At 44.4% G+C, this 20457-nt stretch overlaps 1 protein-coding gene across 1 annotated transcript in view; it reads right to left on the bottom strand.

Annotated features, from left to right (window-relative positions):
• Positions 1 to 718: 718 nt before the first annotated feature.
• LOC124775667 (brachyurin-like) overlaps positions 719 to 20457 on the bottom strand; it is a 102362-nt gene continuing 82623 nt past the window's right edge. The window contains exon 8 of the mRNA XM_047250495.1: positions 719 to 935. Coding sequence (XP_047106451.1) covers positions 719 to 935 — 217 coding nt within the window. The remainder of the gene's footprint in view (positions 936 to 20457) is intronic.

The raw sequence follows: 20457 nt of genomic DNA, 5'->3' as shown, positions 1-20457 counted from the left end.
ACACAAGAGAGGACAAGGCAATGAAACGACGTCGGCCAATGGTTCATGGATGAGGACCGCACCACGACAGAAGAGGCCTCTACAAGAGGAGAATACAAGCGCCGCTTCTGCCAGCCTCGGCTGCTTAGTATCGGTTCAGTATTCGAACAGAATACAGGTAGACCACTTCCGATTCGGAAGATTACGCTGCCTGGGCTACACTCAAGGTGCAGTTGACGCTTTTGGAAGAGCCCCCCATCGCTGCCGTCTGTCCGCACCGCCTCCGACCGCTGCTCGCCGCACCCGACTGGTGCTCGCCGCCGACGACCAGTGATTGCCGCCCCCGACCGGTGCTTGTTGCCACCGACCTGTCCTCGCCGCCGCCGACCGGTGCTCGCCGCCCCCGACCGGTGGTTGTTGCCACCGACCGGTGTTCACCGCTGCCGACTCCGACCGGTGCTCGCCGCCGTCGACCGGTGCTCGCCGTTACCGCCGACCCGCCGACTGGTGCTTGCCACCGCCTGCTGTCAGTCAGTCCATCCATCTGTCCATCTGTCACCATCTGTCTGTCACTGCCTGCCATGTGCTCTCCCACCTCCACTGTCATCTACACCTCCCCCTTCCCCACTTCCACTGTCACTTCCTGGAGTGCCGCCCTTGGCCTAGCACCTTACTACCTCTCCTCCCATCCCCCATTCACCCATTCCCCCATCCCCTACCCTGCTATCTACCTGCACCTCTACTCCTTTCCCCCAGCCTCCACACCTGCAATGGCTACCACTGCCTCCACTGCCCTCACATATTCCTCCACTGTCGCCTTCGCTGTCACTCCCCAGAAGGTCAGCTTCCCCTCTGTCCCTCCCCCTGTCACTCCATCGTCTGCCTCTCCCGCCTGCATCATGTCATGCCTGGCCACGATTGCCACCACAGAAGAAAAAGCACCTCCATCACCTCCACTGCACCTACACAACTCCACTATGCCTACACACTTTTATCCTGTCCATCCCAGACCCCAAGTACTTTGATGGCTGTATCCTCACCATGGAGATACGAAAATATCTCCCAGGTGCTCCCATCTCTCAACTGATTTCCCACAGGGACTAAGTCCTCATCAAGTCCCCCTCCCCCTCCTTTCATGCAGACCTCCTCTATAAACTCCTGTCCTCAAAACATCCCTGACACAGTTCCTCTCCTCTTCCTCTCCTCACCAGCACCAGCCTCCCTGTCACCACCCCCCCCCCAACCTACACTGTCATGATCACCATGGGGAATGAGGTCCTGGCTGAACTAAACTCTCACACTGACCTTGAAATCTGCTCTGTCTGCCATATCCACAATGCATCCAGTTCCACTTATCTCATGCAGGTCTTTTTGGAATCTGTCCCTTCCATTGACCACCTCCTCACCCAAGGTGCCCTGATTTTTCACCACTGCCACCCAGTTGAATCCTCCAAATCCCCTCCCCAATCCTACTATACCAGTGCACCTCATGTATAATGATCATCTGACTCCCAAATGTAAACCCCCCCCCCCCCCACCTATACCCATTGCAAGGCCTCCCACTTTCTCAAAAGCTGCCCCAACCTTGCTCCCCCCCCCCCTACTTCTTGTAACACCTACAATGGACCCCATCCCAGTTACTCTCACAAATGCAAGGCAAACCCTGTCCTGCCACCCCTGAGCTTACTGCCCCCATCTGTCCCATGCACCCCCTATCCACCCCAACAATTCCTTCCATCCACCCCCACAACTGAAGACATCATCAGTTTCTTAATCATAGCCTTGCAAAACATTGACCCTTTCCAGTGTACCCATACCCTCCAACAGATCTCCCTCACCACCCATTCTGACTTTCACCTCAACACCTTCGCCACTTACTCCCACATCCAAGCCCACCGACCTCAACACACTAGTTTAAGCCTCTCCTCACCCCTCCATCACTCCCCTCTCTTCCTGTCATGGCATGGCACAAGTGTTGCATCATCTTCCAGAACATCCGCTCCTTCCCCACCAACAGATACCTCCTCAAAAACACTATTCCAGCACTGGGTCGACACCTTCCTCATGAATGAAACCTTTCTCCAGCCTCACCATACTGTCTGCACCTCTCCCTATATCCTCCACTGAACCGATGCTCTTGGTCCCTGACTCAGGGTCCATTGGCCACCTTAGTCCAGCCACAACTCCTCATCAATGTCCCCACTGAACACATTATCCTCAGCGTGTTTTTCCCCTCCCTCACCATCACCTTTACCTTCAACTATGTCTGCTCCACTGCTCCTATTCTCTATGACTTCATCTCCCACACTGAGTGCACCTTCTCCACCTATGTGACTGCAACCGACATCAACATCAATAGTCGCTCCCCTGCTGCCCTTTGGCAGTAGCATCAGGGCGTCAGTTGCTCCCCACGATCCACAGTGCCTTGTTCCTCTTCCCCAGAACACCATTCCAAAAGCAATGTCACCCCTGATGTTGTCCTAGCCTCTGCCAAATTCCTTGGGCATATCGCCATCGATATCCTTGCCCCCACAGGTAGTGAACACCTCCCTGGCCTTCTCACCATAATGTCTGCTCACCACCTGCCTCTGGCTCCCCACCCTGTACCCTTTCCCAAGGTAGTCTATGACAACCATCATGCCAACTGGGATGGCTACCAGGAAACCATCGCCACCCAGGTTAAAAGCTAATCTCTTATCTATCACCATCCCAACAACATCATCCACCCCTTGTCCTTCCTTACTGACACGTTAGAGGCCCTTGTTCCTACTAAAACCATCCAACCCCACCATCCCACTCTCCCTCCATGGGCTGTCCTCCTTCTCCTCCGTGTATCCCACTGCCTCTATCATTCATTCATGTGCACCTGTGACACGGACACACTCCACAACTACCGGCAAATACAGCGACACGTTGAGAACCTCATTACAGAAAAGAAATGCTGAGACTGGCGTCAGACCTGAACTCAATGCCACCCTCCCTATAAACTCCTTGAAGTACTGGTCAGTCTTCCATTGCCTTACTGGTTCCCATTATGCACCCCATTCCCCCTTCTCCATAGCAACCACTCCCTTCGCGGCAACCTCATAAGGCCAACTGCTTCACTTCCTAACTTCCTGAGATCTTCTGTATCCCTGATGATCGCCAGTTTGATTATTCCCTTTTCCCCACCATCATGGAATGCACTGATACCTTGGGCACCCCACTCGCTCCCAGTCTCCAGTACTTGGAGCAGTTACCTCCCTCCAGCATCAACACACCAGTCACAGCACAGGACATTAAACTTATCCCCTGGTCAAAAAGCAACACAGCCCCTGGTCATGACTGTGTCACCTGCCACCAACTACGAGAATGACCTGTCTCCTACTTGACTGTACTTGCTGATTTGTACAATGTCATCCTCTCCATCAGCTTCTGCCTCGACCTGCGGAAGTCTTCCCATGTCCTTTTGTTCCTCAACTCCAACAAACACCCATCCGTTGCCTCTTCCTATCGTCTCATCTGTCTCACCTCCACCTTCAGTAAGGTCTTCCTCTCCCATCGTATCCATCACCACCTCTTCCCCCTTACTCAGTGTAGCTTCTGACCCTCCCTCTCTGCTGAAGACCAACTCCTTAATCTTATCCACCTTCTCTCCCTCCAACTTAACTCCTACCACTTGGCAATTTTTGTTTCCCTCGACCTCCAGAATGCTTACGACGTTGTATTGCATCCTAGTCTTCAGTTTAAACTCCAAACATACACCCTGCCTATCAGTTTTGTCCATTTGGTTGCTTTATTCCTCTCACACTGTCTTTCCTATGTCACCACCCATGATATCAACTCCCAAACCTTTTATCCCACTGTCAGAGTCCCACAAGGCTCCGTCCTCTCCCCTCTCCTCTCTCCTCTTTCTCCTATGCTCTGCCGATATGCCCAAACCACACCCACCTGTACACATGCTCCGATATGCTGATGACACCGCCTTCCTGGCTCTCTATCCTACACTTCAATGGTCCTAACGCCACTCCAAACCCACCTTGACTAGTTCACCACTTGGTGCGAGTGATTCCTTTGTACCAACCCCTTCAGTACCCAGGCAATCATCATAGGCTGAACCACCTGCTCCTTCTGTATCCATGATTTCTACCTAACCATTTATGGTCATCACATCCAGCTCAACCCCACCCTGAGATACGTTGACCCTACCCTTGATCGTCGCCTCAACTGGACCCCTCATCTCCTGACCATCTAGCAGAAAGTCCATACATGCCTGCACCTCCTTAAACTCCTGTCCACTTCTATAAGGCTCTCCAAATCATAGAATGTCATGCCTTCTTCCACAATCTTCCACACCTACAAATCCCTCATCCATCCTATTCATGCCAGTGATGCCTGGAACTCCACCCCCACCCCTTTCACTTTTATAGGGCTCTCCAAATCCTAGAATGCCGTGCCTTCTGTATCTACCATCCATCCCCCACACAACTCCTGTATGACATCATCCCCTTCCCCACTTCCTCCTTTTCCTCCAACATATCCACATCCTTTACACAGTCTGCAGGCTTGATCCGCCATCCCTTGGAGTATTCCTACCTCTCCACCCCGCACCCATTGCCACGGCTCTATTGCTGTATCTGTCCCTCTTTCTTCTTCATCAGAGCAATTTGCAGCACCTCCCCCTCCCAGATGATAAACTTCGCCATGATGTCTACTCTTCCTACTGACTGTAGCCTGGCCTTGATCCTCCCCCCCCCCCCCTCCCCAGGGCCATCCTTTTTCTATGGTCGCAGGTTCGAATCCTGCCTTGGGCATGGATGTGTGTAATGTCCTTAGGTTAGTTAGGGTTAAGTAGTTCTAAGTTCTAGGGAACCGATGACCTCAGAAGTTAAGTCCCATAGTGCTCAGAGCCATTTGAACCATTTTTGAACCCTCCTTCCCCCAGAGCGATTATTCCTCCTCCCCGAGTATCTACACCCCCTCACAGCTATTTCCCACTCCTATCCTTCCCTCCCTGACACCCTCCAGCGCGCCCCCTGCTCTGTCTCCCCTTCCCTCCCCCCTCTAGCACCACCCACTTCCCCCTTTCTACCCTTCTCCTTAGTATCCCACCCCTGGCAGATCCTCCCAGTTCGTTCTTCATTGTCAGTGTGCTATTTCAGTATTGTGTCTGGTGCTATTCTACAGTGGTGTCAAGTGCTGTGATTTTAATCATGTGCCTGACTTGTACATAATGTTGCTGTCCATGATTGTTCTGTGATATTACACCCATCGGAACTTTTATGCTCCAGCTGTACTTTGCAGTGAGTTCTTTTGATCGTCACAATGGGTGGTTTTTGTGTCCACAACCTTTTTTAGATTTTTATCTCCATTTTACATTCACCCCCTTTTGTATGTTTATCTTCCATTACGTTCCCCTCTTTTTTCACCATATTTTCTCCTTTATGTTGTTTTAAATGTCCCCATGTTCTGTACTCACTGTCTCTCGGCTAAAGAGCAGCGCCTATGCTGATGCCAGCCCGCTCCGGATGGGGAACTGAAGTTCAATAAAGAAGAAAAAATAAAGAAAAACGGACAGGCCTAGCAGAGAACGCTACGATAACAGTTATTAGTGATCCACAAACTGTGTGTCAGACTTTCATGAATATTGTATATAGCAAAGGACTGATTTATTTTGTATGTCACCCATCGCTTGCGACAACAGGATGTAAATACAAGTTAAGTATTGTCAGTCTTTTTGTTTGTAATAAAAACTATTTATGTGAATTTGTTTGAATTGTTGTACAGCATTCCGAGAACTCAGCATCCTTAAGGCACCCTATACAAGATGGTGGGCAAGACCCCACACACCCGGTAGATAGCCCTTTCGTCCATCCAATAGGCCCTTTCCCATGTCACGAGAGAGAAATTTGTTGCTTGCGTGGTTTTTCCCCTCCCCCAGAAAAAGGGCGAAAGAATAATTGCTACATAGGTTAGCTCGTTAAATGGTGTGAGCGCTATCCTTTGCTAGGCCAGCTTCCTCTAGTTTCCTCGGAAGGCCTGCCAGCGAAATAGTCCACCAAGAACTTCTTTTTAACTGGGACAATGGTTTGTAAGGGAATTTAGTTTGCACTAGTCGGACACGCTGCATTGTTATCAAACAAGGCTTTCTAAAAAAGACCTGAAGCCCTATGCGAGTGCTTATACTACAGAAACAAAGCGGCGACGCTGACAGAGAATACATTCCGCTAAGTGATCAAGACATTGGCCCCTCTTGGTGTGGCCTGCCTTCACTGCAGAACTCGTTTCATCCCTAGGGACAAGACTGCTGCCCGAAAAAGGCCCCTCTGTCTGCTTATCCCACCGTTCGTTCACGTCTTCTGAGGATCCACTTATTAAGGAAACAAGCAACTAGACCGTTAGGTAAGAAAATGAAATGAGATGGATGTTAGTGGCTCAATCTTAGATTCATTATAACTGTCTAGGTACCACTAAACAACTGAAAATAGGCTCAAAAATACACACATTACCAGAAATCTGTACAAAAAATTGAAAAGTATCTGCCCAACTATAGGCTGACGGCTTTTAGTGCCTTAAAAGACGACGCCTGTATCCAGTATTGTTGGTCGCATAGGACAAAATTTAGATGTCTGAACCATAGAACACTCAAAGAAACAATACGTATTGCTTGGGGAGGGTTGGATAAGGCGTGAAACACGGTACTTTGATAGTTGTACTCCATAGAAGTTACGTATCTAATTGTTCTCCTTACTCGATTTGGCGCCAAAATTATTGAATTTTAATCTATGTACATCTCTAACTGCCAGGAGCAGACGTATCTAAACTGACGAGTTAAGTGTCCCTGAACTGAATGCAACTACAAATTACATCCTTTATAGTCTGTATTTAAGAAAAAGAACAAACCCAGTACAGGAGAAGCGAGGAGATTCAGGTCACGTTGGCAACCTCCCTACCAGAGATCGCGAAATCGAAAATACAGGAAGTATAAAGGATGCACAAAGACTTCTTCAGAGTTACTGCATAAATTGATCGAAATTTTCCAGCTATGAAAATTTTTAAACTTATCACATAAATTATCGCACTAAACCCAACAGAATATGTTTCTGTCACGAACGTGCGACTGCCAGCGCCAGCATAGTGGCACAGTGGGAATCTGCGGTAACTACGTAGTTAAGTTTGCCATATGGAAAAATCCTATGAGTAACCAGAACGCATTCTTGTTGCATATTTGTTAGATCGGTTACTGCTGCTTCAATGACAGGTTATTAATATTTAAGTGAGTTTTAGCGATGAAGAGGGGATTTTCCTGTTGGACCATTTCACAAGCGTACCGTGAATGTCACGAATCCAGTAAAACAACAAATCTCCGACATCGCTGCTGCCTGAAAAAGATCGTACAAGAATGGGACCAATCGTTCAGTGTGACAGAAATGCAACCTTTCCGCAAATTTTCTCTCTCCGGGGACTGGGTGTTTCTGATGTCCTCACCATTCTATCGTCATCATCATTTGTGACAGTGGCTAGATTGGATTGGGTAAAAACAATTGGACTGTGTAAAAATGGGACTTTGGAAGGGAAGCTGACGACCGCGCAGCTGAGCGCTCCACAAACTAAATGTTATCATATTCCTCCTTCCGCAAATTGCTGCAGATTTCAGTGCTGGGCCATCAACAAGTGTCAGCTAGTAACACCTATTTTGACCTATTTTGTATCTGTATCGACATTTCTGTGTCAGTTTGTAGTATTGCTTATGTATGATGTTGTATCTGTCATGGAAATTCTTTGACTCTGTATACATGTTTCAGTTATGGGATTTTTTGAACAATGTTGTTTAAATTGAGCTACTGAATTTGAATAACTACTGAAATGATTGTTGTGTAATGTACTATAAATGACTTGGTCCAACACTAGGTAACGTAGGGTTATATGTAAAAGATGTGGGGAAGCCCCGCAGCTACGGAAGTAGCCTGGCAAAGTGGAAAAGATGTAGTTGCCGCTCAAGTGGCAACTTGTCCTTTGTTATGGGTCAGAAGTCTGGGCTGAGCAGGGCTGTGGTTAACACCTCGCTAGCAGTAACGGATCATCGTGGCTCATATTTCTGGAGTTTTGAGGCCAGAAGAGCTTAAGGACAGTATTTATGGCCTCGGATTATTATTATACCATTATCGTGGCATGGTATTCGGGACTATAAATATAATTACGACGCCAAGAAGATATGTAACAGGGCGAAGTCAACAGTATTGCCATGACTGCATCTACCTAATAATTAATGATAAGAATACTTACCATTTCTCATACATGTTAGTGTAGTTTTGTTAATGAGCATGTTTCTTCAAACCATGAAAGTTTAAGCGTCCTCAAGTACTAGGCTGGTTTGTTAATGGAGCAATACCACGGCTCCTTCAGAGCCAATGTAGTTAGATGAGCTTTCTGGTTAGTTGCTTCAATCCGAGTTTAAGAAAGAACTATTTACTGTGTTAGCAATTCTAAAGCAAGCTGGTTAATGCACAGGCATGGAGACCCTGTAGTGAGCAATGAAATAACAAAGTATGATCATTAGCAGACCCTCTGATTTAAATTCGGAATCATTTCGAGCTTTTCCCTGTTCAGTATTGCTACTAGTTTCATGTGTGCTGGTAATTGGTTTTATAAACTGTTGCACGTAGTTCATTTACGGTACGTGTTGTCGAGAGGCATATGCTGCTGTTTTCTATCTCATTGGCCATTTGTTTTTACTACCACATTTATCTGCAAGGTTAGGTACTGTGTTGTAGTAGGAGCAGATGAAAGGAAAGAGTTTAATGTGTGTGTGTGTCAAAGAAAGTTAGGTTAGCCTTAGCATTGCCTTCTGCTTTATTATTTAACTAGACAAAAGAATGCCTAATTAGGCTGGCGTCCTTTTGTGCTGTTCCTGAACCACCTGTTTACGCTGCTGGAGTGTTTCCGTAACGAATCTCAGTTTGACTGTTCTGTTTCCATTAGGTTATCTCACGGTTAACTGTTCAAAAATTCCTCGCAGACGTATAACGTTAGCGTCGATTGCCGTTTAAGGTGGTCGATGGTAGCGTTACAAGCGAGCGGACCATTCAACGAAACATCATCGACATGGTCTTTCGAAGCCGAAGGCCCACTCGTGTTCCCTTGATGACTGACGACACAAAGCTTCACGCGTCGCCTGGGCCTGTCAACACCGACATTGGACTTGTTGATGACTGGAAACATGTTACCTAGTTGGACGAGTCTCGTTTCAAATTCTATCGAGCTGATGGTCGTGTACTGGTATAGAGACAACCTCATGAATCCATGGACCCTGCATGTCAGCAGGGAACTGGAGTGTTCAAGCTGGTGGAGACTCTGTAATGGAGTAGGGCGTCTGCAGTTGCAGTGATGTCAGACCCCTGATACGTCTAAATACGATTCTCACATATGACACGTACGTAAGCGTCCTGTCTGATCACCTGCATCCATTCATTCCCATTCTGCATTCCGACAGACTTGAGCAAATCCACCAGGACAATGCGTAGCCCCCTACGTCCAGAACTGCTACAGAGTGGCTCCAGGAAAACTCTTTTGACTTTAAACATTTCCTCTGGCCACCAAACTCCCCAGATATGAAGGTTTTGTAGCATATCTGGGATGCCTTGCAACGTACTGTTCAGAAGAGATCTGCATCCCCTCGTACTCTTACGGATTTATGGACAGCCTGCAGCATTAATGGTGTCAGTTCCATACACACTTCTTCAGACATTAGTCGAGTCCATGCCACGTCATGTTGCGGCATTTCTGCGTACTCAGAGGGGGGGGGGGGTCCCTATACGATATTATGCAGGTGTATCAGTTTCTTTGGCTCCTGAGTGTAGGTGGCGTGTGTAAGTAGGCAAAACCCGAAACTAATCAGCGAGTAAATAAATAGTAATTTTGGTGTTAAACATTAGTAATGTCCTTTCTTCATTATTTGTTTTGTCAGGCTATGCCGATGACGTTATCCTTCATCAGATACGAACCAGTGTACCCTAATTTTCTGAGTTCGTCAGTGCCTTTGGCCGCACTGCTGTGTAGTAATTCTTCCATACAGTACGGTGTTGTTAAGAAGAATGATACACTGTACCTTCGGACGTGCGTGCATGCTGCGACGACTACAGCCGTTATGTAATGCATGAAATGTTTTCGTAGTTGCGAATATGGACAACCATCAGATTTATAATGGAATGACGACAATGAAAAACTGTGTCTGACAGAGAGTCGAACACCGATTTTCCGCAGATCGGGAGCGGTCGCCTTACCATTATGCTATCCGTGGACGCTCACTGCCAGACCCAATCTTTGATAAGTCTTCAGCCATGTGTCTACAACCTGCAATCGTACATCCATTGTGTATACTGCTGTACAGTGGAGACATTTTAACTACAAGTCGCTTGTCAGGTGTTGGTGGATAAATACGCTTTTGAAATGCCTGTGTTATTCAGAAGAACTACGCAATATTCCTTCGGACACACATGCATTTCTAAAAGAACAGGCACTGTTGTGGCTACAACTGTTGTGAAATACATGAAACGCATTAGCATTTGCGAAAAACCAGCAACCATCAGCGACGAGGCTGAAAGTTAGTGGCGGACCGGGACTGCAAACCGGATTTCCCGCCTTATGCTAGCGGTCGCGCTAGATGTTTCACATATTACTAATAAGAGTAGATCGATGTATATCCGTTAAGAAATGGAAATTTATGCCACTTTTAACAAATATCCAAAGTTTGTTCTAAATGCACAAAAAGATTTGAAAAGTAGAAATTTTCTTGCAGAATTTTTAAAAAAGTATTATGTTAGTCTTTGTATGTTGTATTTCGATGTTCTTCCTACCTGCATGCGGCACTACAGTTTTAGTTCGTTTTCATTTTTCAGTGTCACCTGTCTTTGGCAATTTGGACTTATACTGAACTGTCCCCAAAGGCTTTTATAGTTATTTCATACTTCTATAAACTATTTCATCCTGACAACAGAATACCTTGTATGTCGTCACTAAATGCTGTACCCAGTAGTGGTTCCTACACTTTTTATTGCAAGTGTTGTTTGTTTGCTGCCCCTCCCTGCATTTTATATCTGTTGACCCCATGTTTCTTCTTAATAAGTAGTTTATACTAGCGTATACCTTTCCTCGACGTACTTCGTGCAATAACTTTTATCTGTACCTTTCTTAATCTTGCTGTTTGATTACTGTATATTTCCTCAAACAAAGTCATATCATGTATTTTGCTCAACATCAGATACGTATACATGATGTGAGAACAAAGTTTTCGCATCCTTATGTCTCCAATAATGTACTCTGTAGTGAATGATGAGTACATATCAACGCAAGCATTTCTTTTTTAAGAGCATAGTGTTAATTTTTGTACGATTTGATGTCGATGCTATTCTCTCTTCAATGTGGCCTCGTACTGTTTGTGTAAACCCTTCTGGTTCAAAGACATTCATTTAAATTTTTCACCGCTATCTTCCCACGTTATTTTACATTTACATTTTATTTTTTTAATATTATAACAGTATCGCATCCCATAAACCATATGGTGTACCAGATATTGGTTCTTACACTTTTATTACAGGTGCCATTTGGTTGCCGTCCATTCTCGCATTTTATATTAGTTGACAAATGTTGAAATGTTTTCTGTTCTTTTGATGCCCGCTATGTATTTTCCAGAAAATGTTAGTAAATGTCACTTTAAGACGTAGTTTCTCTCATTAAGGAATCCGTAACAGCTCACATTCTTTACTCGTTGTACATCATGGAATAATTTCTACATAGGATTCCTCAATTACAATACTTGATTCTATACATTTCTCACAAATAATATGATGGGTCACTATGTATTTGCTTAAGATAAGATGATATACATGTTTTTGAGAGTATCATTTTGGCATGTGCCCAATAAGGTGTAGCCAGAAATGAACGCCGTTTACACTCGCTATCTTTTGCGATTTTATTACTTACTATCACTATTCACCCATTTTAACGAAATACAAAGAAAACATACAAACATACGTTGATGGATAGTAAATTGAGGATTCTGCTGGCTTACCAGTAATTTCAAGATTTTAAACATGGCTGAAACAACAACTGTTGAAATTCTTCACGGTAAATGATAACAGCCAAACAGTTACAGCATAAAGATTTATTAAAATCCTTGACCACGGTTTCGGTATATCTAAACATACCTTCATCAGAAGTAAAATACACTAAAACCACATTCTGCACTGGAGATACATAAAACAGTCTTGCAACTGTTTGGCTGTTATCATATACCGTGAAGCTTATCAGTAATAATATATTTTTAAAAAACATAAAAAAGTATTACTCCCCTGTAAGAAATGTCAATAATTTGGCTTCTGTGTGTCTACACATAGAATTGAGACACTGATGACCTACGATATACGGCATTCCTTAAGTCTGACTCGGCAGCAATTACTGGATTGTATATTTTCAATATTTTGTGAAATCTGTAGTTATTCCGTGTGTTATCGTTAATGTATTGCCTAAAGTATTTTATTATGACTGCTTGTATACCGTTCAGCTGTTTTTGTCGCTGATTGTGTGATACACAACACATCAATTGAGTCTGGTGCGCCAGCAATATATGTAATGTTCCTCTGACTTTTGCTCTCTATAGTTTTACAATGCTTAGATGCATGTGTATTTTTGACAACAAAATATCAGCTGCTGCTAGTTTTCAAGCCGTAGTACTTAGAGCAAAGTTCAAAATATGATGTTTAAAGTTGTCACGTTAATTTGGATTCATTCACAACGTAAGGATGGAATAAAATGCATATTTCTTACAAGTAGTGAAAAATAATTTGACAATTGCGACATGTAATACATAATATTACACATTAAGTAGGAAATTTCCACAGCAGAATGGTATGTTAATTTGAGGTTTGCAACGCCTTACTAATAAGTTGGTGATGTACGGAGATGTACGCAGACAATGTGATATTCTCCACGTTGGTTTTACAGGTGCCTGAAAATGACTAGTCGCCGATATTACCTAATCACACAGTTTAAATAAAGACTGTCTAATTTACAGCCACCTGGGATCTGTTGTTTAAAATTTCTTCTTTTGGCGAACTTCAAAAAAGAATATGTTCTTGTGGATGAAGAATGGGCTAGGATATGATGGCTACTGGGTGTGTACAACGTCACTCCACGTTACAGGCGGAAATCGCAACACAGTATGAGCAGATGACGTGCACGTGAAGTTGATCGCCATATTTCGGAGCACGATAAAGTTCGAATCATTAGCATGAGGGACAAGGGAGCACCATACCAGCATATCATACAGGGAGTTGATTGTAGTGCAAAACTAGCAGAACTCTTAGCGACGAAGTGAATACAGAGCAGCAGTACTGCAAGGAGAGTAGGCTGGGGTTCTTTCTAGAAGGAAATCATCACGAGATGATATTATAATTGCTCGGATAGCTCTGACGAAGAGACGAATGACAACAGCTGAAATACGAGCAGAGGTTACAGGAAAAGTGCCAGCACGAGCTATAGGTAACAGAGTACTGCGAACTGGATTGAGTTCTCGAGATGGCTTTCATCGTGCATCGCTGTTGTCACAATACACAGACGTTACAGACATCGGTGATGCAGAGATTGGTATGCTGCGGTGTTCAGCGAGGTTCATAAGTTTCATTTGCGATGGTCAGGACGACGCAGAAGTGTCTGTCGACTGAAAGATCACGGGGCGCAGTGATTCTCGAGACAGATACCTCCCCAGCTCCTGGAATTTAACATGCAGAGGTATTGTATCGGACGCTAGGATGATATAGTAATCGCTCAGTGGAAGCTTTCATGGTCATGGCACTAACTAGCATATTGAAGCAAGATATTGCGAGACCCTCAAACCACAGTCCAAGCCACAAAAGCCTTGAGGAATTTACGGATCTTTGATTGGCCTGCCTGGTCCACGAAATGACGTAGCGTGTGTTTCAGCCATGGCAAGAAACACCACACAATGGAATTCGGAGGCGCTCTGATTCTATGCCACAGCGCATGTTGATGTCTGTGGGGAAAATACACAGGTGAGACAATACGTAACACTGACGTTGACAAAAGTCATAGCGATATGCACATATAAAGATGGCAGTAGTGTCGTGTGCACTAGGTATAAAAGAGCAGTGCACGGACGAAGTTGTCATTTGTGTTCAGGTGATTACGGCCGCACGAGGGGAATCAACAGACTTTGGAAGCGAACCAATAGATGGACCTAGATGCATACCACATTCCATTTGGGGAATTGTTAGGGAATTCAATATTCCAAGATACGCGGTGCCAAGAGTGTGGCGATAATACCAAATTTCAGGAAGTATCTCTCACGACGGACAACGCAGTGGACGATGGCCTTCACTTAATGACCGAGACCTGCGGCGTTTGCACAGAGTTGTCACTGCTAACAGACAAAGAACACTGCTTGAAATACAGGCAAAACTTAATGTGGGTTGTACGACGAACGTATCCGTTAGGTCAGTACGGCGGATTTTGGCGTTAATGGTATATGGCGAATGCCTTTGCCTGCAGCGTTTCTCTTGGGCTCGCGACCGTAACGGCTGGACCCTAGACCACTGGAAAACGTTAGCCTAGTCAGATGAGTCCCGATTTCAGTTGGTAAGAGCTGATGGTAGGATTCCTCAGTGGCGCAAACCCCACGAGGCGGTGGATCCAAGTTGTCAACGGCACACTGAGCAAGCTGGTGGCGGGTCCGTATTGGTGTGGGCTGTGGTTACGTGGAATGGGCAGGGTTCTCTGGTCCAATTGAGCCGATCGTTGACTGAAAATGGATGTGTTCGGTTACTTGGAGACCATATGCAGCCATTCAAGGGCTTAATTTTCCTAAGAAACATGGAATTTTTTGGATGACAATAGGCCTTGTTACCGGGCCAGTGCGGCGGAATTTGGCGCTAAGGGGTATTGCTGCAGACGACAGATTATTTTGAAGAAGATTCTGCACAATTCAAGTGAATTATTTGAGCACCCAGATCTCCCAAAATAATGCCATCGAACATTTATGGATATAACGTAGAGGACAGTTCGTGGGCAGAACTCTGCACCGACAACGATTTTGCAGTTATGGATGGCTACAGAGGCAGCGTCGCTCAATATTCCTGCAGGGGACTTCCAACGACTTGTTGAATGGATCCCTTGTCGAGCTGCTGCACTACGCCGGGGAAAAGAAGGTCCGACAGGATATTAGGAGGTATCCCATGACTTTTGTCACCTCAGTGTAATTCAGCCAGTTAACCGAGTTAACTGCGTATCGTCGCTTCCGGTTTAAACAATGTAACTCTGTGCTACATATGTCCGCCCCTGGTAGCTGAAGGGTCAGCGTGACAGAATGTCAATCCTAACGGCCCGGGATCGATTCCCGGCAGGGTCGGAGATTTTCTCTGCTCAGGGACTGGGTGTTGTGTTGTCCTAATCATCGTCATTTCATCGCAATCAGCCGGCCTCTGTGGCCGGAGCGGTTCTAGGGGCTTCAGTCCGGAACCGCGCTGCTGCTACAGTCGCAAGTTCGAATCCTCCCTCGGGCATAGATGTGTGTGATGTTCTTAGGTTAGGTAGGTTTAAGTAGTTCTAAGTTCTAGGGGATTGATGACCTCCGATGTCGAGTCCCATAGTGCTTAGAGTCATCTGAGCCATTTTTTCAACGCCATCGACGCCCAAGTCGCCGAAGTGGCATCAAATCGAAAGACTTGCACCCGGCGAACGGTCTACCCGACGGGAGGCCTAGTCACACGACATTTACATTTTTTTGTGCTATCTATATACTATATACCTATGCTTATTTCAATTTTTATGAATAAATGGTGTAAATGAATATTCAAAAGGTGAAAGTTCCCAGTTTACTGGGCACTAATTCAGTCGGAAATGAGGTTGGCGTGAAAGTATGATGTATGAATACAAACCAGAAATGTGCAAGCAACTTGATGAATTAGATTCGGATGGTAGTAAACTGTTTATCAAAGGTCTTAGATGATCGACACGATAAACTGGAAAGCTGATTCAAAATCAGGGACTGATGCTATGTGTGTGAGCCACTTGCGGATAAAGTCTGTGTGAACGGAGTGTACAATAACTGCTGCTTCGATACAGCATCGCATCGCCTCCAGGTACAGTAAAATTTGCAAATATAAATAAATCGATCAGTATACGGTGTTAAGGATTAATTATCTTAAATGTGTAATTTCAAAAAATGGCTCTGACCACTATGGGACTTGACATCTTAGGTCATCAGTCCCCTAGAACTTAGAAATACTTAAACCTAACTAACCTAAGGACATCACACACATCCATGCCCGAGGCAGGATTCGAACCTGCGACCGTAGCGGTCGCTCGGTTCCAGACTGTAGCGCCTAGAACCGCACGGTCACTCCGGCCGGCTGTGTAATTTCAGTTACGTGTATCCTGTTAATGGTGTGTTTTCGAGTGCACAACCGATTATTGATTACATTTTACGCACAATATTTCGTGTAAACATTGTGCATAAAAGTAGAAAGAACAACTCGGCTGTACACCCGAAAACACACCACTAATCAATCACGTCGACAAAATCTGATATATCAAATGTGTACCCTTAACTGCCCATTTAATGCTCCCTGCGGTAGGTTCTTTTTCGTATTCTGTTCGTAAATCTTAGTGTCTTGCGAATGGAGAACCTGACTCTCAGAAATAAAAATATATTTTGTTAAAATTCATGAAGTCCATCGAAGCAAGATTTCGGTAAAGTGTGGGATATTCATGAAATCCATCAGAGCAAGTTTTCAATAAAGAGTAGGTCTGTAATTAATTTTAGACGTTCATACTTGCTAGTTAAGACATGAAATTCATTTTTATGTAGAATCTTAATGATTGTTGAGTTTCAACAACACAGATAGATCTTGGAACTGTATTAACATTAATAAACATCCTACTTCTGTTCGATGGTGATGTTTATATGTTTCTGCGTTATGAGTGTGTTGCTGCAACTACGTATTGAGAGTACTGATACGGTATGCAATACCGAGGAAATAATGTCCATACAGGGCATACACGTCCTTAGCGGGAGGGAGAGGGAGGGGGGAAGGGAGAAGGAAGAGAAGAAGCTAAAATAACAAAATTTCATAAATTTCGAGACGTGTCATACCATAAAAACTAAATTTTATAGTCGATGTAAAAAACGTATATACCCTAGCGAGAGGAAAGTTATCCACTCAATATGTGTTATGGCTAGATTCTGTAAAAGAATGAAAATGTACTCCATATCTCGGGTGGGGGGCGGGGGGGGGGGAGGGCGAGGGGGGGGGGGGAGGGGAGGGCATAGACGCCATGGAGGTTGAATGAAGGACGGCCTTGCGGACAGTTAAGATAGGAGGCACGCGTTAAAATGAGTACATGCCAGAAAAGTACCTCGAAAATTGCCGTTTGCAAACCTTTGAGTGAAGTAGACCTCTGATTAGTCAAATTTATAACAATACAAGAAATCCTTTAGATTTACATTGGAAGTTTTTGATACCTAAGTATTACTATGTACCCAAAAAACGATTCTGTTGTAACTATATTACATCACAGATTTCATTCTTTTCACTTGGACAGTTGAAGGCAACATATGATGAAATACTTGTTTCAATCTTAACGGAAACATTCGATGCTTTACCCAAATAATTGCGTAACAATATTAAGGTCAAATACATGAAGCTTGAATGAGATCGTCAAAATAATCACACAGCTTGAACCAAGCGAGGTGGTTTATGATTTCCGGACTAAGCTTAAGGCAAAGGCCGGGATGGTGCATAACAAAAAAGACCGATTTCATTCGCTATCCTAGCTCAATCGGAGGCAGGTGCATTTCTGGTGACCTCGTCACCAACAGAAAGTTAAACCCTAATCAGTCTAGTCAAACACATGACGGTTGCGGCAGAAAATCTTTATAAATAATTAGCACAGAAATTGTATAAGAATGCTTCACGCTGTCGACAGGCGTGTTCGTCATCTAAAAGAAAATGTTGGTAGTGTTGAAAATAGCTGGCCTAACTCACGGGCTCTAGGCACAGCTCTCCATATGCTGTAGCAGTTACAGTTATCCGTAACCCAGTAGAACAGTTGGAGCAAGGTCTGCGCCTCATCTCTAAAGACGTCATCTTCAAGTTTATCCAATTACATACTGATGTAAAGACGTGTGGGGTCCCTGCGTAGTGTGGAAAAAACTGCTTGACACGTGCACACGCATATTCGTAATTGAAAGGTAAGGGATGTTTGACATTCCTGAAACAGCTTGAGTTATGGCGCAAACGATGGGATGGCTGGTCTGGAAACATCGTGACAATGATGCACACACTAGGTTCGCCAGAAATCATTCGTAATTCACGATCCACGAATAATTCCATACCGTGTATGGTGTACCTCTGCTGATGCCGCGTAGAACGTGAGAATAAGGTTTGATTCCCTGGCATTTTTTTCATTATTTAAGTCATCAGTCTTCTGACTGGTTATATGCGGCCCGCCACTAATTGTTCTCCTGCGCCAAACTCTTCATCTCAGAGTAGCACCTGCGATCTACGTCCTCAATTATTTGATGGCTGTATTTCAATCTCTGTCCTCCTCTACAGTTTTTATCCTCTACAGCTCCCTCTAGTACCATAGAAGTCACAGCCTGATGTCTTAAAAGATGTCCTATCATCCTGTCACTTCCTCTTGTCAGTGTTTTCCACGTATTCCTTTCCTCTTCGATTCTGCGCAGAACCTCCGCCTTCCTTACCTCATCACTCCACCTAATTTTCAATATTCGTCTGTAGCACCATATCTCAAATGCTTCAATTCTCTTCTGTTGCGGTTTTCTCACAGTAGATATTTCACAACCATACAATGCTGTGTTCCAAACGTCCATTCTCTGAAATTTCTTCCTCAAATAAAGGCCTATGTTTGATACTAGTAGACTACTCTTGCCCAGGAATGCCCGTTGTGCCATTGATAGTCTGCTTTTGATGCCCTCCTTGCTCCGTCCGTCATTGGTTATTTCGCTGCCTAGGTGGCAGAATTTCTTAACTTCATCTACTTCGTGACCATCAGTCCTGATGTTAAGTTTCTCGCTGTTCTCGTTTCTGCTACTCCTCATTACTTTCTTCTTTCTTCGATTTACTCTCAATCCATATTCTGCAGTCAACAGACTGGCCATTCCATTCAGTAGATCATGTAAGTCATCTTCACTTTCACTCAGAGTAGCAATATCATCAGCGAATCGAATCATTGATATACTTTCACCTTAAATTTTAATTCCAGTCCTGGACTTCTCTTTTATCTCCATCATTGCTTCTTCGATGCACAGATTGTACTCCAGGTCGACAAATCCTATGAACGTGTCTTGATTTTTCTTTATTCTTGCTTCCATTATCAACCGCAACGTCAGAGTTTCGGCTCTCGTGCCTTTACCATTCCTAAAGCCAAACTGATCATCTAACACATCCTCAATTTTCTCTTCCGTTTTCTGTATATTATTCTTGTAAGTAATTTGATACATGAGTTGCAAAGCTGATTGTGCGATAATTCTCGCATTTGTCAGCTCTAGCAGTCTTCGGAATTGTGTGAACGATATTTTTCCGGAAGTCAGATGGTATGTCGCCAGACTCATACATTCTACACACCAACGTGAATATTTGTTTGTTGCTACTTTCTTCAATGATTTTAGAAACTGCGATGGAATGTTATCTATCCCTTCTGCCTTATTTGATCTTTAAGTCCTCCAAAGCTCTCTTAAATTCTGATTCTGATACTGGAGCCCCAATCTCTTCGAAATCGACTCATATTTCTTCTTATATCTAATCGGACAGATCTTCCCCCTCATAGCGGTTTTCAATGTACTCTTTCCATCTATCCGCTTTCTCCTATGCATTTGAAGTGGAACTACCGTTGCACTCATAATGTTACCACCCTTGCTTTTAATTTCACCGAAGATTGTTTTGACTTTCCTATAAGCTGAGTCAATCCTTCCGACAATCGTTTCTTTTTCTATTTCTTTACATTTTTCATGCAGACATTTCGTTTTAGCTTCCCTGCACTTACTATTTATGTCATTCCTCAGCGACTTCTAATTCTGCATTCCTGAATTTCCCTGAACATTTTTATTCTTCCATCTTCCACCGATCAGCTGAAGTATTTCATCTGCTGCCCAAGCTTTGTTCGTAGTTACATTCATTGTACCCATGTTTTCCTTTCCCGTTTCTGTGATTACCCTTTTTAAAGACGTCCATTCCTCTTGAACAGTAGTGTGTAGTGAGCTATTCCTTATCGCCGTATCTGTAGCCTTAGAGAACTTCAAGTGTATCTCGTCACTGCTTAGTACTTCCGTACCCCACTTCTTTGTGCATTGTTTCTTCCTGACTAGCCTCTTAAACTTCAGCCTACTCTTCATCACTACTAAACTGTGAACAGAGGCTACAATCCAGACTCTGATTTCGGAATCTCTGTCCGACTATGGAGTAA

This window comes from Schistocerca piceifrons, chromosome 2 (genome assembly GCF_021461385.2).
Source record: "Schistocerca piceifrons isolate TAMUIC-IGC-003096 chromosome 2, iqSchPice1.1, whole genome shotgun sequence".
Lineage (NCBI taxonomy): Eukaryota > Metazoa > Arthropoda > Insecta > Orthoptera > Acrididae > Schistocerca > Schistocerca piceifrons.
Note: the sequence above shows the minus strand (reverse complement) of the source record. Positions and strands in the feature narration are given on the sequence as shown.